This window comes from Empidonax traillii, unplaced genomic scaffold (genome assembly GCF_003031625.1).
Source record: "Empidonax traillii isolate 1590-97213 ecotype Southwest subspecies unplaced genomic scaffold, ASM303162v1 scaffold106:size2091409, whole genome shotgun sequence".
NCBI lineage: Eukaryota > Metazoa > Chordata > Aves > Passeriformes > Tyrannidae > Empidonax > Empidonax traillii.
The window spans coordinates 34,318-54,171 of NW_020955299.1; the positions used below are offsets into that span (position 1 = coordinate 34,318).

The window sequence follows — 19,854 nt, forward strand, 5'->3', positions numbered from 1 at the left end:
TCAGCCAGCTCTGTACTTCCCCGAGTAAGTGGGTGGGAAAAAAATCCAGCCTTTGATGTTCCACTGAGCCGCTCCAAAACAAAGATGGACCACGGGAGATAAAAACACCAAAACAAACTTCGCAACGGGACATATCCGGCAGATAAAGCGGGAAAGAATTCCATTTCCATGGAAGGCAGGCTGCAGGAGGTCTGTGGAATAACCCACCAGCAGCTGCTTTCCACTGCCAGCACACGCTGCTTTCACAGGCAGTGCAGCAGCAGAGCACTGGGAGGGGGGAGGGGGAAACACAAAATCCAGGGATGCAGGAAAAGCCCATCCCGACCAGCAGGCAGCAGCTGTGGGCAAGGCAGCTTCCCCCCAGCCTTATCTCAGCCTCCCAGAGAGCAGGAGCCTTTCCCAGGTACCTGAAGCTGGAGGCTCTCCAGCTCATCCCTCACACAGCACCGGCACAACAGGCGTCAGGCACGAGTGAGCAGGTGGAAAAATGCAACCTGGAAAACGGCAGCAACCCGCTTGTTAGCGTGGATTCTGGTCCTGGGAAGCAGAGCTGGTGACGGGGGAGCACAGACTGAGAGCTGGGGTTGCTCAATAATCAGCTGGTTTCGAGCACACAAGCAGAAAAGGGAGCCAGCAGGCTGTTCTCTGTACCAGGGAGGGCATGAGATGCTCTGAGCGAGCTGCTGCCATGGAGTCAGCCAGGCCATCCCAGGGAGCAAGGTTTCCATCCTATTTCTGGAGCCACTTCCCCACTGTAAATGATCTTTGAAGCCAAAGCACTGAGAAACATCAGGAAAAGGTTCTTCCACCCCATAGGGTGGTTGGGCACTGAACAGGCTCCCCAGGGCAGTGGGCACGGCCCCAAGGCTGCCAGAGCTCCAGGAGGGAGCTCTGAGGGACAGGGTGGGATTTTGGGGGCTATCCTGGACAGATGCAGGAGTTGGACTGGACAAAACTTGTGGGTCCCTTCCACTGTGGGTTATTCTATGATTTCTGTGAAGCTTCCACAGCCCAGCCCATGCCACCCTCCCAGGGAGCACAGCAAGGAGAGAAAGGTGCTGCTTGCAGCAACACCACCCTCCAGCCAGGCATTTTTTTTTTTGGACTGACAGGGCAGGGCAAAGCCTCACAAAGCTGCTTTTCTTCCAGCTCCTGCAGCCCCAGGGCCGACCCTCTCTGCTTCCTCTCACCATCCTCGTCCCCCCAAAAAGAGCCCCAGCGATGAGCCCAGCACATGGGGCTTTGCTGCTGCAAAGCCCAGCTTAAAGGCAGCAGCAGCAGCAGAGAGGGAAGAAAGGAATAATGTGACAAGGAATAAAGTGACAAGTCTTGTTTGCAGTCTGGCAGTGCCACGTCTGCTGTGTCTGAGCTACAAGCAGAGCCCTCTGCCACCACAGCCATGCGATGATGGAAACACGTCAGACTGGCAGGAAAAGGGGGTTTTTTTTTGCAAAGCTGAAAGAAGGGTTGAGGTGTGGCAGGGCTGGATGGAACAGCTCTGTGCAGAGCCCTGCCCTGGTGAGCACAGGGCTCTGCTCCCCTGAGAGAGGGACCAGCTGGCAGTGTGAGCATCTGGAGGCAGAGCTGAGCACTTGAACCACCTCACCCCAAAGATTTGGTCTGAGCAGCGGACATAGCCCCAGCCAAAACACCAGGGCCTCGAGCAGAGGAACCACCAAGCCAGCAGAGCAGAATTCCACTTTTCCACGAGAAGCACCTCTAAGGGCAGCAACACCCCAAGGAACCACCTCCAGCCACACCGTTCCAAACAGTGACACAGGGCCTGTTCCAAGAGCTAAATATACATCCCAGTCCCCTGGGGGTTACTGTCAAACCCTGGCAGCAGGACTGCAGGAACCCTGATAATATTGTAGGATCTGCCCAGCCCTCTAAGAATAACTGCACTGCCCATGAGAACATCACAGGAATGAGCTCCCTCCTGCCCACAACACCCCTGGTACCACACTGGAGCCAGAAACCCGCTGGCCACGGGCAGGAGTGAAAGCATGTGGATTTACAGCCTAGCCCAGCGTTGCCTCAAATGGAAAGCTCCTTTTTTTTCCCCCCACCACTGCAGGATTAGGAGTTTCACCCTGTGTTTCCTGAGGAGAACAGAGCAGCGCTGTGCCTGGCGCGGTCTCGCCTGGGTGTCGGTGGAAAATAACCAGCAGTTCTCCCCATAAAGAGATTAAAACCCCCCCCCCCTTTTTTTTTTTTTTTTTTATGTGAATAACAAGGGAGGGAGGGAAGGGGAGCTCTGTGGGAAGCACGTGTGCACTCAGGGCATCACACTTCTACTCTTCGTGCAGGAGCTGCTGAACCCAGCCCAGCTGTCCCCCAGCAGAGACTCCCAGACATCCCCAGGGCAATTCTCTTTCCTTGCTGGAGCTCCACAGGCACTCTGAAAGCCCAGTTTCCCACCCCCAGCCTCCTGTGGATGGGGTGGAATAGATCCCAGCAGCCTCACCGGCCAGGAGCCCCCCACCCCCAGGAGAGGTGTGGGGAGGTTCCAGCTGCTTTCCAGCACCCTCACAACCCAAACCAGCAGCTTCCCTCCAGCTCTGCTCCTCAGCTGGGCACCTTCTCCAATCCCTGCCTCCCCAGCATTCCCCTGCCATCCTCTGACAAGCTCTGGCACTGCCCAAGTTCCCTCGAAGAGCCACCAGTGCCGCGGGAATGCTCCTGGAAGCTGCTGGCAGCCTGGAAAGGGGCGCCTGCCTCTGCACCCAGGGGCGCTCAGGGGGCGCATAGCTGGCATTCCAGGCTGGCAGAGAGCTCTTCTGAGCATAATCCACCTGACCAGGGCACGTGCCAGAACAGGTTACACAAACACAGCACGGGGCACAGCTGTGAGGGGAGAGGACCTGGGGCAGGGAAAGCGGGGAAGGGGGAAAAGGGCTGGAGAAGGAGCCGTAAATTCACCTGCACGTTTAAAGCTCCTCAAGCCAAACCCTTCCAGCTGTGGTGCAGAGCACTGTGACCCTTGCAGTGATGTCAGCATTGTGCCCACAAGCCAGGACACACCCTCCAACAGGACCCCCTGGGATGCTGCTGCACCTCCCTCCTTCCTCCTGACCCACAGCGTGGGAGAAGGAGACTGAGGACAAAACGCTGCCCCTGGCCACGTGGGCAACCCATCACCCACCCCAAAACCTGCAGCCTGCAGGGGAGAACAGGCACAGCTGACGGGGAAAAACAGGCCAGGAGGGCACTGGAGAAGGAGGTGGCTGCTCAGGCAGGTTTTTGCAGCGCCCGGACCTGCCCGGCCCCGCGCCGAGGGAGCCGCGTGCCCGCCCTGCACCCAGAGCACCCAAACGTGCACACACAGGCAGGGAGCAGCCTCCCTGCCCCAAACCCAGCTCTGGAACCCCCTTCCCTGTGCCTGGGGACAGCCAGCACTCCCACCTCACCCCCTTCTTCCCAGCTTTATGGTGCTGGAGGAGAGAGCAGGACGAGGCCACCGTGGCAGGAGCAGCGACCACGACCCCTCTGCTTCCCATCCCCCTGGAGGTGCTGGGAGCAGGTGTTCAACAGGGGAGGGCCAGAGCCAAACAAGGGCTGAGCAAGCTTTTCTGTGCCCTGCACCACCCCATAATCTGAAAACCAGCTCTCTGGCGACTTTGGCAACCAGAACTGGCTCAACTTCCACAACTGCCAGATAATCGATTGAGCCATCACGATTTTAGAATCAGAACTATTGACTCTGGGTTGGAAGGGACCTTAAAGCTCATCCAGTCCCACCCTCTGCCATGGGCAGGGACACCTTCCACCAGCCCAGGTTGCTCCAAGCCCCGTTCAACCTGGCCTTGGACACTTCCAGGGATGGGGCAGCCACATCTCCTCTGGGCAACCTGTGCCAGGGTCTCTCCACCCTCATGGGCTTTTGCCTGACTCTTTTTCAGCCTCTTAAAAGTTCTGGCTCTTGAACCACCCAATGGCAACAAATTCCATAGTTCTACTTGTCTCTGTGTAAGAGTGGCCTCCCTTTGAGCCTGAGGGGCTACCTTCCTCTTCACAGGCAAGGCTGGAAGCCCCAGCAGTGGAAAACCTCTGTTAGCATCTCCCCCTCCCTCCCCACACACCCTCGTGCCCAGAGCCACCAAACCTGAGGCCTGAAAGGAAGGGGTGACCTCCCCACCCCCCCAACTCCCACCCCGTGGCTGCAAGAAGTCGTGCTAAGTGACCAGAGCTGTCCATCCCCCTTCCCAAGCTCGTGGAGATCCAGGAACTTGGCACTCCAGATGGAAACTCAACCAAATGAGAACCTTCGAAAGGGGTCTCTCCCTGCCCAGGGTGACGTCACCGTGTCACCATCCCGCCACAGGGACACACATCCCGGTGCCATTGTTTGCAGCGGCCTCACTGCCCAGGAATGCAGCAGCCGTGGGGGGCTGGGAGAGGGTGGGAATTGCTCCCTCCTCCCCACATCCATTAAACACAGCCATCAGCGACCGGGCTACTTATCCCTGCAGCTCCAGCACCCTCTGGCATTCCAGCCACGAGCCAAAGGCAGCGAGAGAAACAGGGGGATTTCCACAAGTTTTGAGCCTCAGTGTTCAGTCAGAGCGCTCACCTTCCACGCTCACCTTCCACGGAGCTCAACTGGCTCCTCATGACAGAGTTTCCCCATCCAACTGCCAGGAGCTTCCACTGATCCCGCTTTATCTCTTAGATAAACAGCATCAGTTAAAGCAATTTGCTGGGGGATTTTATCGCTACATAAACAGCCAGCCCGGTGGAACAGGGAAAGCTGAGAGAGAAGCTGGCTGGAAGCAGGGGGATGGAAAAAGGAAACAAAAACCTGCCCCCTCAAAGGCCGGTTCCCCAGGAGCACAACTATCCCAAAGGAAGCTACAGCTCATCCCAGGCTGAGGTCTTGCCAATCCCAAGCCATGAGAATGGCTCCCACAGCCTGAAGGATTCACTTGGGTAATTAAATGGATCAGAACTCAATTCTGACCCCTCAGTTCTTGATGGATATGCTTGTTAGGGAATGCTGAGGAATGAGAAGTAAAGGGATTGGCTCAAAGGAATCTCATGGCAGAAGAGATGGAGCCACAGAGCAAAAACACTCCCTGGCACGGCGATAAAAATGCCACTAAAAACACGGATGAGGATCCCAAACATATAAAACAAGAGGGTGAAGGAGCCATCCCCCCTTGGAAGGCACACAGGGAGGAGCAGGAACCCCCCAGACACTTGTCCTGGTCCATAACCAGACTGCAGCATCCCTGGGATGAACAGCCAGCCCCCTCCAGCTCCAATCCTGCTTCACACACTGATGTCTGGGAGTTACAGAATCAGCCCTGAACTCAAAGCAAGGCCCTTTCCGCTCTGCTGAGCCACTCCAGGGGCTGGATTTTCCCCAGCAGCCCCCACACAAGCCTCTCAAAATCATCACATGCCCTTTTCCCACCAGGACAAGCCTTCAAGAAACTCCTCAGCATGGCAGGAGAAGGGATGAGATCCACTCTGTGCCAGGGAGGGACCGCGCTCTGCCTGCACCCCAGGGTGGCCACTGCCACCTCTGGTGGCCCCAAGAACGCCCTTCTCCCCTTTTCCTGCGGGCAGGCTGCTCCTCCCACGCCTTGTCCCGCAGATCCCAGCCTAGCAGGGCTTCTCCTGCCAGCCTACCTGGCTGAGCTATGCCTGGAATGCCGGCCCTGGCCGCCCGCCCAGGCGCTGCTGCCCGTTAGCACAGGACAGGATTAAGGTTTATCTCGGCACAGAGGTGCAAGGCAGCGCCCAGCCCAGCCCAGGGAAGCACCTCTCTCCCAAGCTGGATGCATGGCAGCACTGGGATGCAGCCTCCAGGGCAGAGAAAACCCTGGGAAGGGGTCCAAAATCCCCCTGCCCACCATCTGCTCTCAGAGGTGCGAGACGCTCACCTCACACCCCACTCACCTCACACCCCAGGCAGCTGTTTAATCCCTCCCCAGAGGTTTCTTGCTGGTAGCCACAGGCAAATATTGCCCAAGGGATGAGGGTGGGGTGAGCCCAGCCTGCCCTGACCCCTGCAGGGACCACTGGGAGGGGGTGTCTGCACTGCTGGAAAGGTGCCCGAGGAGCCACAGCCCATGGTACTGCTAATGGGAGGGAGGCACTGAGGGACAGCCCCAAAACATGCTCTAACCTCTTCTCTGTCATGGAATATCTCCAGCTAAAAGTGATTCACAAGGATCAGTGTCTAACTCCTGGCCCTGCACAGACACCCCAACAATCCCACCTTGTCCCTCAGAGCGTTGTCCAAACCCTCCTGGAGCTCTGGCAGCCTTGGGGCTGTGACCAAACCCTGGGGAGCCTGTTCAGTGCCCAACCACCCTCTGGGGGAAGAACCTTTTCCTAATATCCATCCTAACCCTCCCCTGACACAGCTCCATGCCAATCCCTCGGCTTTGCTCCTCTCCTTTCTTTCCAAGCTCCCATTTGTGCCTCCCCCAGGCACCAGGAATCTCACCAGGTTAAAACACGGAGCTGAAAACACACCTTTTACAGCTCCAGCCGGGCAGTTTGATTTCCCCTGGCCATGCCCATCACTGCAGCTGCTTCCTGAGCCATGAAGAATCAGGGAAGTCTGCTTGGGGGCTGCCCTGTGCGGGGTGGGAAGCCAGGATCCAGCTGGCCTTATGCAGCCAGAGGGTTCAGTCAGAGCACTTCCCCAGCGCTGATGCTTCCTTTGCAACGCAGTTATCCCTTGGTTTTCCAGAAGTACCTGAAGGCCTGAGCTGACCCAAGGCTCCAGAACGTTGCTTTTTCCCAGAAACAGAGCGAGCTGTGGCGCTTCTTGGCCAAGGAGAAGAGCTTTATAGCCAAGGCAATCACAATTTGGCAGCTGAATCAGCTGGCAAGAGGTGCGCTGGTTGGTTTTTCTCCCCCCTCCTGCCCTCCAGTGACTTCTCCTCTGCAGTTTGGGGGTGCAGAAGTGCTGCAAGGGCTGGAAGGCACAACCCAACCCAACCCTTTGGTTCCCAAAGCTGAGCATGGGGGCTGAGCTCCTGATCCCAGAGGAGCTGCCGTAATCCCAGCCAGGTTAAAGGTTTTGGCACCACCCTCCACCTGCAACACGCGCTGGCACAGCACAAGAGGGGCTGGGAAAGGGGTTATAAAGGCTGGTTTTTAGAAGCTGAGTTTAGCTTGAATTTAGATGGGGGCTTTAGTTCAGCGACACACCCACACAAGAGTGAAAAGTGGTTACAAATAAACCCTGAGCATCCCTCCTGGCCTTTGGGTCCTGCAGCGTTCTGGTTGCAGCATCAGTGTCTGCTCTGCTCATTCCAGGCAGGGATACAGGTGGGTATCCATAGTTATCCTGAGCTTTCCCTTTCCACTGGCAGCAGTTGTGAGCAGCCCACAGAGCTCAGACTCCTGGGTCCCAACCCCTGCTTGGTCCCAGACCTGCTCTGCAAACTGGGATTGCTGCTCCCTCCCCAGACCTGCCTCACCCTGCAGGAATGCAGACGGGCCCTGGGGGAGTCAAACACCTTCTTAACACGGCCAAGCTGCTTTAAAGCCCTTACAGGAGAGATAACTGCTGTTATCACACTGTTCTCCAGCATATCCATGCCTGGAAGTGTCCAAGACCAGGCTGGATTTGGCTTGGAGCAACCTGGGCTAGTGGCAGGGGGTGGGACTGGATGATCTCAGGTCCCTTCCAACCCAAACCATTCCATGATTCTGTGAAATTCTGAACCTCCACGCTTCCCTCTCTCCCCAGCAGGAGCAGTTTTGAAGAGATCAATTCCAACCCAAAGCATTCCTGAGTGCCTGAAGGGAGCTGGGAGCTGCTCTCAGCGCTGGCCTGGCCCTGCTGACCCGAAACACAGACCCAAGGATTAAAAACCCACGGAGAGGCAACACAGTCAGAAGTGCAGAGATCAGCAAAAGCTCCCTCAGCCTTTTTTTTTTCTGCTCCCCTTGTTTTAATTATCCCCCACAAATCAACGATGCTGAGGCACAGCCAGTCCTCCAGCTCACTTTAGCTAATTAGCATCCCTGCAAGACAGAGGGAGCACAGTGGCCTGAAATTAGACAAGAAGATGCACTTCCAGCCCATCAGGATGACACAACATCCTCTGGGAGTGTGCATCTTCCAACATCTACTACAATGCAGGGGGGAAAAAAGCAGGGTAGGAAGAGGCAGTTGGTTGGGGAAGAGGTTAAAGTTGTCTCCCAAAGCAGGGGAAGGGGCAGCAGAGCCATTTTAGCCCATTTTCCTTCTCCCAAAAAGGCAGCCTGAGGGAAGATAATGGAATAAAGATGCTGCAGAGTGAGGCTACAGCAAAGCCCTGCTGTGAAGGAACATCTCCAGCCTATAAAGAATGAGCAGCAGAGCCAGGGCTCTTCCAGGGCAGAAAACCACTAAATCCAAGTAATCCACCTAAATCCACGTGGCCTCAGCTCCAGGAGGAAAACCACTGGCTGGTTACACTGAGAATGACACACACACAGAGCAGCAAGCCAGGCAAATTCCAGCCACAGCTCCTACAAGGCAGAGGTGACAGACACTGTTACAGCGGGTTTGTGTTGCAAAACATCTTTTCAGCGTGATCCACAAGGTTCCTGCTGCCTGGAAGCACCCCTGGGATGGGGCAAAGCAGCTGCACGTCAGTGCAAGGCAAAGCCAACAAGCAGCACGTTTGCCCACCAGAGAAAGCGGCTCTTGGGCGAAGGTAAAATGTGGATTTAAGGAGGAAAATGGAATTAACAGGGTTGGAACGAGGCCAAGGCACGGGAGCTCAGACAGAGGTATTGATCAGCTCAAGGGCAACGGGGAAAGTGGGTGAGGCAGTGGGGTGGCAGAGTGGAAGCTCTTAGATAGAATATTGGGGAAAAAAAATTCTTCACTGAAAAGGGAGGGGGCAGGAGTCAGAACTCCTGGAAGTGCTCAGAAACACGTGGATGTGGCACCTGGGGACAGGGTTTAGTGGCTGCTGGGTTAATGGTTGGACTCAGAGGGGTTTTCCAATCTAAATTATCCTATTCTGTGATTCTTAGGAAGATCAGCAATTGGTGGGAGCTGGAGGCAGGAGTGGGGATGGAGCACCATCAGAGCATGTCCCTGTGCACCCCCAGCCATTCTGGTCACCCTGACACCTTTTAGTAGGACAGGACACTGGGAGAGCCAGGGGAGGGGAAAATCAGAAGCAAGTAAGAAAGTGGTTTGAAACCTCACCTCCCACATTCTCACTCGCTTTGTAGTCTGTGCTGCAGCCAGGCTGAAATTAGCCAAATTGAGTATGAATTATTGAAAGCACCCGAGCCCCATTTCCTCTGCTAATCAAAGAAAATGATTCCAGGAAGCTGAAAATGTGGGAAGAGAAGGAGCTTTTCAAGGGAAAAAAAAGAAAAAAGAAATTAAAAAAAAGGAAAAGGCACTGCTAGAATGGCTTTTGTAAGGGCACTGTTCACCTCCTCAATCCACCAGGATGGATCCATCCATCCATCCATCCATCCGGATCCTGGGGCACAGTCACTCTGTCCCCACCCTGGCCACACTGCACATCAAAGCTCTCCTGCTCTGGGAAGTCATCCCCAAGGAATGCAGGATCTTTGCAGAGCTGTTCATTAAGATAAACAGACCAAAGTCCCACTCCTGGGCACGGGATTAGCGCGGGACAAGCCCGGGCGGGCGTGCCGGCGGTTTCGGCAGGCGCCTGGCAGGGAGATGCCCCTGGGGCTCCCGGGCACAGACTGGCCTGTCCAGTGCTGCCCATCATCACCCAGTGCTGCCCCGAGGCTGGGGTAGGTCAGCTCTGTCCCCTCCCCACCAGCAGATCCCAGCTCCCGGATTTGTATTTGAAAACCAAGCAAGCACTGAGACATTTTCCTGACCTCCTTTCCACTGGGACGAGTCCTGTGGGTGCCCAGGCTGACCCTGTGCGCCCAGCTTTTAGCCAGAGAGGGCCCAAGACCAGCAGCACAAGCTCCAGGTGTACCAGAGGGAAAGCTGAGCCGAGTTCTCAGAGCCACCCAGTTCCCAGCTGGCTGCAAGTTGGTGGCAGAGTTGAACCAACCCAAATTCCTACTTGGGGCTGGCTGGCTGTGCCCTGAGAGCAGCCACAGGTCATCACTGAGGCCCAAAAACAGTTCTGCCAAGCAAAAGGGATGGAGGAGGATCCCAAACCTGCAGGAATTCCACTCAGGAGATGCTCAGAGGGACGGATTCCAGGCCAGCTTTGTCACCAGTGGTGCCTGCCAGGGGAAGTGTCCCCACAATCTCTCTCACTCCCTGGTGCCCTGGGGGGAGCAGCTGCCCCCACAGTGGGATTTTTCTCTCCCACACATCCCCAGCACCTCCAGAAAAGGCTGCACATGCCCGTGGAGCAGCTCCCTGCAGAAATATCTGTCTGGGAGAGCTGCACCACAGCTCTGGCCGAGCCCCCTGAGCATCCCACACTGGGAAGCTCCAAAAGGATGCTACGGAGAATGGGGACATGGAAATGCTTCAGCCCCTGGGAACTCACAACACCCTTCCCACTCCACGTCTTTTTCCTTCTCTTCTGCCTCATACCCTTACAAAAAGGATGGAAGAGGGGGAATGCTGCTCCCCTGAGCGTTCCCATCAGCCCCAGACCAGCCCTGACCCAGTATCCAGCAGTTCAGCAGGAAAACACAGGGCAGGAGGAGGCACAGAACCCGCAGCAGCTCCTCTCAAGCCCCCATCCCCTCCAAGATACCCGTGGAGCAAACAAAAGGAGAAGCAGAACCCAGAGCACGTGGCCAGGGCCCAGCACTTGTCACAGCAGCATCTGTGCTGCTGACCAAGGGACCCCCTGACCCCGCAGAGAAATGCAGCAGGATGTGCCAGAGCGGGAAGCAGGGCCAAAGGAGCCTTCCCAGACCAGTAGCCTCCCACACCAGATTAAAATTCCATAGGAATTTGCTAAACAAATCGACTCTCTCAGCTCCTGCCGCCAGGCCAGGGGATGTTTTGCATTACTGCCACGCAAGGGAGGGAGCAAACAGCCCCCCACCACACAGGCAGCTCCTGCAAACCCCTGTCCCAGCCAGGGGCTTCTGCAGGCTCCATCCATCACTGGTACAGCAGGAAATCCCCCAAAATAACCCCCTGCTCTCCCCAGTGCCACTGCCTGACACAGCAGCTCCAACGGGGAACCTGCTCCAGCCCCAGCATCCAGCTGAGCTGCAGAGCTGGGGGGGCAGGAAGGGCCCAGAGGTGGATTCTCCCCTCTCCACTCCCCTCCTCTCCTTTTCCTACGTTTCACAGCTGCTGCCTGACTCTCTCACCCTCCTGGGACGGAGGTGTTGATGCCATTCTCATTATCTCTGATTCAAAACAGAGCCAAGAAGAGGAGGAAAGGAAAAAAAGGGAAAAAAAACCCACAAAAAACGAACACCTCCTTTAAGAAGAAACCCACACAACAACCCTCTTCCAAGCCCCCTCCCTCAGCCTGCTCTGGAGCACAATGAAATGGCAGGGCTGGATTCAAAAGGAACAGTTGCAGGGGTGGAGAAGGGCTGCAGGGAGAGCAGGGCATGGGAAGTGACCACAAGCCTGAATCACCTAAGGCAGGACCCGTGCCAGCGATTTCCTTGCTGAGAGGAGCCCACTGTGCATTCCTCAGAGCCTCTGCAAGGAGCCTGAAAAGGAAATTTTGCATGGGCTGGTTTACAAGAACAAAACGCCTCAGTGCTGTGGAGGGCTAAAAAGAAAGAGAGAGGAGACTTAGAATAAAAGTGAGCAGGCAGAAGACAAAACAGAATGGTGAGTGGAACTTAAAGGGAGATGCTCTCAAAGCAGCAAAGCATGAGAGAAAGCTTGGGAGGAGAGGAAATGTGGAAGGTGAAATTCTTCCACAGGAGTAATTCATGGGGTTGCTGCAGAGATGAAAGAAAGAAGTCAGAGGAGAGTTCTGGACTGGCCAAAAACCAGAATTTCAATAGGAACTGTGTGACTTTTTCATACATATGGAGCATCTGCAGTGCACTGTGTGCTGAACACGAGCCAGAGCAGCTCTGTGATGGGCATCCACACGGAGCAGAGTTCCACAGGCCCACCCACTGTGTGGTCACAGCAGTGCTCCAAGACCCCACTTTGTCCCCCTCCATTCCCAGGCTGGGTGACATACACCCCCCAAAGGTGACTGTCCTGGCACGACACCCACCCACCTCGCTGCCCACCCAGGGGGAGCGGCAGAGGAGCCACCAAACGTCATGGAAGCCCCAGCCATGGACACTCCCAGCATCCTGGGAAGGCAGCAGGTAAGCCCTGGCAGGATTTGGGACAACTGCTCCACACACACACACACAGAGAGGGTCAGTGCTCAGCCTTGCTGGAGTAATTCCCATCAGGGAGGCACAGCATCACCCACACACTGGCCCCAAAACAGGCAGATCCATCCTGGCCAACAGGCTTAACCACCCCCTGACTTGGCTCTGTTTTCCAAGTCCCAAACCACCAGCAGGACCCTCAGTCACTGTGCCCAAACATCACCCAGCCCCACAAAAACCCAACTCAGGCGGGCTTTTCCCAGGAGCTTCCAAGCCCGCACACACATCCCAGGGCTCGCCAAGGTGATCCCACACCAGTGCTAATGCAAACTGTGCCACGGCCAGGCGGTGCCCAAGAGGAGCTCTGGGGTCTCATTAACCCAGGAGCTAACGAGGGGTTTTTAATCTGAGCTTCCTTCCACCCGGACGGCCCCGCAAGGAGTCGCCGCGCACAAAAATCCTGATTTCCTTCAAGTGCTGTCGTGATCAAAGGGAAATGTGAGACACACACACACAGGGGAGAGATATCTCAGGGTTAGTCAGCTGTTGAGCTGCAGAGCAGCGTGGCTGGTGGTGTCAGGGGAGAGCCAGGAGAGGAGAGTCGGGATGCTCTGCTACCTGCCCAGCAACTCCAGCAGCAAACACTGCAAGACTGCAGCTTTCAGGGCTGATTATTTCCCTGGGAAACCTCATGCAGATGTCCCAAATAACAAGAGGAAATCCACTCCCACTGTCCTCTTTCCATATTTCCCCCCCCCACAAAGGTGGGCGACCAGAGCAAACATCCTGCTCCGCCCGCTCCCAACCCGCGTCCCAGCCCCAGAGCTGCTCCTTCTGCCCTTCAGTACCGAAAACTCCCCCTCCAGACCCCCCTCAAAAGTGCTGGAGCCAGTTTGCAGAGCTCAGCTGGAGTCTTGCATTTCGACTCCAGCTGGCCAAAGAGGGTTTTTTTACCACAATTAAGTATAATCAAATCACGGTGTTTTTCACCCCGACCTGAGCTGTTTCACAGAGATGCCCTGGTTTGAACTCCCCTCTTAAGACAGGCAAGATTTGGATGTCTAGGATTTTTCCAAGCTGGAGCAACAGGAGATGAAGATACTCAAAACATTCGTGTTTTTCCACTCAGCTGCTGCCATTCCTCCAATTCTTTCTGCAAAAGCACTCAAAGGTTTGTTTTTTAAACTCAGAAGTGCAGCAAAGAGCAGCGTCCTGGGCAGCTTCGCTTTGAACCCCTCCTGTGAGGAGCTGATGGGAAACAAGTCCTGGAGCTAAATTCTCAGACTGGGGAGCTCAGAAATCGTTCCCAGGGTGGCAGGAGCAGGTTCTCAGGCCTGGTTTTGCAGGGCTTTCCAGAAGCCAGGTGGGCAGGTGTAGTGATGGGGGAGCTGAAAGGGACTTCCACAGACCTCAGGGGTGGCCTGAGCTTCGACAGGGCTCAAGGGAGAACAAAGTTCTGGGGGTGAATTTGGTCCACGCTCTCTGCAAAAATCCTGCTCGTGCTCAGCTTTGCAGGATACACAAAGGACCAAGATGTGGGAAGAGCAGAAAGTCCGTGGGACGTGACAAAAAAAAAAGTGGGTTTGCCAAGGCAAGTGAAGCAGCTGCCAAGACAGGTGGATGCCAAAATCAGAACCACATCCACCCTGAGCAACACTTGTAACCCACCTGAGATATCAGTAACTCAAGCTCACCTTGTTCTTGTCATTTTTCAACAACACCCCCCCCTTGGACAGGTCTCCACCAGTCTGGAGAATTCGGGTCCACCACACATGTCCTTTGTCTTCCAGCCCTCTCCAGCCCCCAAAAATACACACCAGCCATTACAGATATATATCTATTTTCTTTTAGAAAGCCTCCAGTGCTCTTCCTGCTCACAAACCCCACTCTGGGAGCCACTCTGCTGAACCAGCTCTCTCCCAAGCCCCAGAGATGGGTCATTTACCCCTGTCAGCACTCACAGCTGGAAAAAGGGGTTATGGCCTCTCTGCTGCACGTCCAAGGGGAGGAGGGAGCCAAACCCGCCTGTTTATTTGTTGTCTGTGCAGAATTCCTGCATTCCTTCCCCGTGTTTACTCATCTGCTCTCAGGACGTACTCAGAGCCCAGCAAAGGGCTTTGGGGGCACCAAGTGACCAAACCCCCGGGGCGGGGGGTGCCCGACCACCCTCTCTGGGGGACGAACCTTCTCCTGAGATCCAACCTAAACCTTTCCCAGGCACAGAGCAGAGCTCAGTGCCTGCCCCTCCTCTTCCCCACCACCACGTTTAGCCTGCCAACGAGGTGTCCCCTCATCCTCCTCCTCCTCTCCGGGGGCCAAGAGCACCACCAAGCTCCCTCGGCCACGGGGGCCCAAAAGATGCGGGGACAGCCCAGCCTCACCTTCCACGCAGTGCTCCACCTCCTCCAGGTTGCGCAGGGTGATCCTCATGAGGCTGGAGTTGAGCATGAGCTCGTTGCGGTGCGCGGGCCACAGGTACTGCGGGGCGGGGTTCACGAAGAAGATCCGCGTGTCCCCCGTGGACACCTGGTTGTCGCAGATCAGCGGGTCCCCGAAGCCGCCGATCACCACCTTGTTCCCGCCGTCCAGCAGGATCTCGTGGGTGACGATGTCCCTGCCCTTCAGGTAGCGCCAGACTCTCACCTTTGGAGAGGGGGGGAGAAAAAAAAAAAGGAGAGAAGAGCTCGTGAGGGCCCTCTTGCTGAGGGAGGGTCTGCCCGGCTCCCGAGGAAAGCTCAGCGGGGAGAAGTGTGGAGGGAGAAGAAAGCGCTTCTGAATGGGAAAAAAAAAAATAAAAGGAACGGTAAAGTGGCTGGAAGTCCCGGCTGGGGAAGGCTCCAGAGCTAAAGAGAGCGCTGTCCATCCACGGGAGATGCTCTGAAGTGCAGCACAGGAGCCTCCAACGGGGGCAGGAGGAGGGAGGTGGGTTGGGTAGAGGAAAGAAGGGAGTCTGGTACCTTGGGAACACACAAGGGCAGAGCAGATAATGCTGCACACAGAGATGTCAAAGTTAACTCATGTTCCTCTAAATTACCAAACAGCACCCTTGCAAGCTGGATTTGGGAAAACACAAGGAGGGTTTGGCAGGAGGAGCCCATCCCCCTGTACTCATCCGAACTTCAGGCATAAAAATAAGTCCTGGCCACAAGAGTTAGTGGCCACTAACTGCAGCCCCTAGCTGAGTGGATGCTCACAGGCAGCTAGGTAGACCCCTCTGGGGGTGGCAGGGAAGGAGACTGTTCACACCACAGCTCCTGTGCTTGACAGGAGGAAAGCACAGAGCAGACTTCATCCCACCCGAGAATGAACCATTTCTAATAGTTCTCTGCCACTGCAGCTCAGTGGCCTCTGCCCTGCACGGCCCTTCAAGTGCATTGTGCTCCCCTGCAGGCTTCTGTGAGAGCCTTCAGGCACAGAGACTCTTCCTCTTTGCCAAATCCCTCCATCCTGTCCCTTGGTGACTGCAGAAGGCACCTTGCAAAGATCTGAGGCTGCAGAGTTCAAAGAGGAGGGTAAAAAAGCCTGCTGGGGGCGGGGGGGTAGGGGGAATGCAAGTCTGCTGACCTGTCATCAATCCTGCCTGGTTTTGAAGCCCTAACTCCAGGATTTCAGGGCAGTGAGCTCAGCACTCGGTCCTGATCCAGAAGCTTCGAGGGCCACAACGATCTCGAGCCAAAGTCCTGCTCACTGTCCCTGCCACAGGTAGGAGCAGGCAGCTACAAGGAGACATTCCCAGTAGGAACAGGGCCATTCCCACTGCCACAGGAGCAGGCAGGCTGGGGTCAGACCCTCCTGCTCAGCACCAGACTCACCTGTCAAGCAGGAAAAGGGAAGCAGATTCTGTGCTGCCTGTACTCGACAAGTACAAATGAAGGTTAAGAACAAAGTTTAAGAACGTATTTCATCCTCAAATCCCCCTGTTTCTCACACCTCCTCCTCAAGGTGTAACATTTGTCCTCCTTGGAGAAGAACCCTGGATTTATGGGCCTCGGCCTCCCATCCAGCCCGGCAAGTCCAGCAATATATTATCCCAGCTACAGATCCATTACCGAGGTGAGCCCTGTTCTCCTGCATACCTGAGCTCAAAAACCACCCCAGGTATAAACAGGGCTGTGACAGCTCCTCTCTGGAAGCTGCACATGCCTTAGCTGCTCCCAGGCGTGGAGAGGTTTGCTGCAGACAGGTTACCCACGTGTTCTCACACTCATCTGTCTGCCAGCCCCAAGGGAGTCAGTCAGCAGCCCTTGGGGTGGTGCTGAGCCTTTCCACAGCGCCAAAGCACCTCACACTCAGGAGAAGGTGAGCCCTGCACAGCCCAAATCTGAGCTTCAGGGCTGGGGTAAGGGGAGGGACAGGGAGAGCAGCGCCTTCAAAGCCACTGGGGGTTGGAATGAGGTGGTCTTTGAGGTCTACAGCTTCCTTAGGAGGGGCGAGTGCTGATCTCTGCCCTCTGGTGAGCAGGGACAGGATCCGAGGGAAGGGCTGGAGATGTGACAGGGAAGGTTTAGGTTGGATTCCAGGGAAAGGTTCTTCCCCCAGAGGGTGGTTGGGCACTGAACAGGCTCCCCAGAGCAGTGTCACAGCCCCGAGGCTGCCAGAGCTCCAGGAATGTTTGGACAACGCTCTGAGGGACAGGGTGGGATTGTTGGGGTGTCCGTGCAGGGCCAGGGGTTGGACTTGGACGATCCCTGTGGGTCCAACTCAGGGTATTTTGTGATTCTGTGATTCCAAGGTCCCTTCCAACCCAAACCACTCCACAGTTCTCTGAAGAAACCTGCCGTGCATGGCCCTGCCAGCACCAGCTCCACTCCTGAGAGAGATGGCACTCCACCAGCACCCAGAGGGAGCCTCAGACAGCAAGGGGAGCTGGGGCAGGCAGCTTCCCTCCCCTCTGACCCGACAGGGATCCCACCATCCACACTGACATCTGCTCCACCACACGGGGCAGCCCCTTTCAAAGAGCCTTTTTGGGGCCCCCTGCAGCCGTGGCACCCCGGCTGAGCGGGGGGCACAAGCCCGTGCCAACACCAGCCTCCTGCCTCCCCCCAGCAGGGACCAGCTGCCTCTCCAGCCCTTCCCAGCAGCTCAGCTCCCCGTGGTTGTGCTTCTCCCCGCAGTCAAGTCAAGACACCTTCCTGCAGCCCCACCTCCTCCTCCTCCTCCTCAGCACCCGCAGGGCAGGCGCTCTGAGAGGTGCACGAGCAACCAGGGCGAAAAAAAACCCAGGAACACAAAGGAGACAAAAGGGAGGAAAGGGAAAAAAAAAAATAAAGAAAAAAAAAATACACCAGGCAGGCAGAAAGCACAGCCCGAGGCTGGTGCTGCAAAAGGTGGATGTGGGGCATTTTCACAGCTAGGGCTGAGGGGGGAGGAAGGCTGAAGCCCACCTACCCCCCCCCCCCCTCCACCTCGTTCTGCAGCAGATGGTAATTTGAGTTAATTGGCATGGCTGTTCCAGTCATACACCTCAGAGCCAGGCCACAGCACTCACAAGCAACATCAGAGTCCACCAGCTTTCTCCCCACCCTTCTGCTCTATAATGAATGGATGGGAAGGCACCAAAGACCAAGCAATTACCTGTAGGGCATCCCATTCATCATCACACACAATTAAGACTTTGTCACCGGTGACTCACTGGCTGCATCAAGGATTGGGGAAGAAAAGGAAGAGAGAGGGAGAGAGAGAGAGAGAGAGAGAGAGAATTGGGCTGGAACCTATTCCCAAGAAGTCCCTTCCCTACGCAGACTCACTCACAGCTTTACCAGGGAGCACATAAAACACTGGATTAAGACTGTTTTACAAGACTCCTGGCAGCTCCAGGGAGGCAGAGGAAGAACAGAGATAACTTTATTCAAGCAGATCCTTGCAAGGGTGTATTTTAAGGGTGGCAAAAAAAAACCCCAACAACCCAGAAAGTAAAAGGATTTTTTCCAGCATGCCAAGGGGAGGGGGGGTCCATGTCACAGGGAAAGGGGACCACCTGTGCAGTGCTACCAAATTCCTGCCAGGAATATGCCTCGAGGAATGGTTTTTGTAAAGCGGGATGAGAAGTTAGAGCAGTCTCCTCTGGCAGATGCCTGGATGGACAGCAGGAAGAAGGGTCACCACTAGATTTTTGGCAGTTCTGGGAGATGAAGGCCAGCATCAGCTTCCCTCTGCCCAACCTGACCACATCCCACCCCTCTCCCCCCCTTTTTGTCACTCTCAGCTGCCCTTTCCCCAGGAGCTACCAAACCCACCTCCCCCAGCAACTTCCACATCCCCTCCTGCCTGGAGAACAGCCTCAGTTACCCCCCAAAACTCCATTGTTTGGGACAGGATCCACATCCTTTTCGGCACTTCCTACAGCACATACAGAACCTGGGCTTGCTCCTATAAATAGGAGCTGCCTCCATAAACGTGGGGCCAGCCCAGAAAAAGGCACATCAGAGGGCTCAGAGCAGGAAGGACAAGGCCAACACAGAGGATGAGCAGCAGCACCAAGAGCCTGTGAGAAGCAGAGCGAGCCCAGCGCCTGTTCCCGTGTCAAACCCCTCGGAGCAGCGGCACCACCAGCCAGTTCCAGGGAGTTCTGTCAGCCTGTTCTTCCCTTTCTCATCTCCTCTCCCAGCACACGAATGGCTGATAGCAATTTATGGCTGTTTATCTAACATTAACTTCACATTTCTCCCGAGTTGTAAGGTGCTTATCTTCATCCATCAAAGCCTTCAGCTGGGAGGGTTTGGAGTTTAACTGGGAAGAACAATACCCCGAGTGCAGAACTCCACAGATATCCACATGCCTGCTCCCCTCCCAGACCACCCAGCACCAGTAACACTCGCTATTTTGGGTGTGGGCTCCAGGGAACTCCCACCACACACTTGGCCCTTGCCTCTCCTCTGCAGATAAAGAAGAGCCTGACAAGAGATAACTGCGGTATCTGCAGGTAACCCCAGGGCCTGAGGAACACGGTTACCAGGGAATGACAGCGAGGAATTGCACGTGAATTTCCTCACTAGCCAGATCCTCTCCTTTCCTGGGCTTATCCCAGTCCCACAGGGCACCAGGGGCCGTGTGAAGGCACTTGCTCGGGTTTAATGCCCAAACTGCCCTATTGGAATTTAGGTTCTTGGTGTTAAAAAAACCAAACAAACAAAGCAACCAGCCCAAATCAAACTCCAGGCATGCCTAACCCGGCATCAGCAGAATCCCCAGCAATTCCAACACTTTGGGAGATCTTGGGAGTGAAACAAGCCAGCAGCTGCTGCAGAGCTACTCACTTGCGAGTCATTATAGTTAGGGGAGATTTATCTGCTTTCAGGTCCTTAAGACACCCCAAGTCCCATTTCAAAGCTTTTTTTCCCCTGCAAACACACTAAGAAATGCCTTTAAAAATGCCACAGAGCAGGCTGATGTGCAGGTGAAGGGCCTGAAAACCTCTGCTCTATGAAGAGGGCTAAATGTCACAGCAGGACCAGGAACAGGATGGGCACTTCCATCTAAGGCAGGAGAGAGGGTTTTCCTCCTTTCACTTTCTCTTACAGGACTCCAGGATGGAAACGAGATCTTTGGGAGCACGTTCTGGCCTTCAGGTGCTGTTTTAACACTAGTCACGGGCAGCAGCAAAATCCCAGCATTAACCCT

At 55.5% G+C, this 19,854-nt stretch overlaps 1 protein-coding gene across 1 annotated transcript in view; it reads right to left on the bottom strand.

Annotated features, from left to right (window-relative positions):
- Positions 1 to 19,854, bottom strand: part of AGRN (agrin) — a gene marked incomplete at its 3' end in the record, with an annotated part of 51,264 nt that overhangs the window by 28,979 nt on the left and 2,431 nt on the right. Inside the window, exon 2 of the mRNA XM_027882573.1 lies at positions 14,613 to 14,874. Coding sequence (XP_027738374.1) covers positions 14,613 to 14,874 — 262 coding nt within the window. The remainder of the gene's footprint in view (positions 1 to 14,612; positions 14,875 to 19,854) is intronic.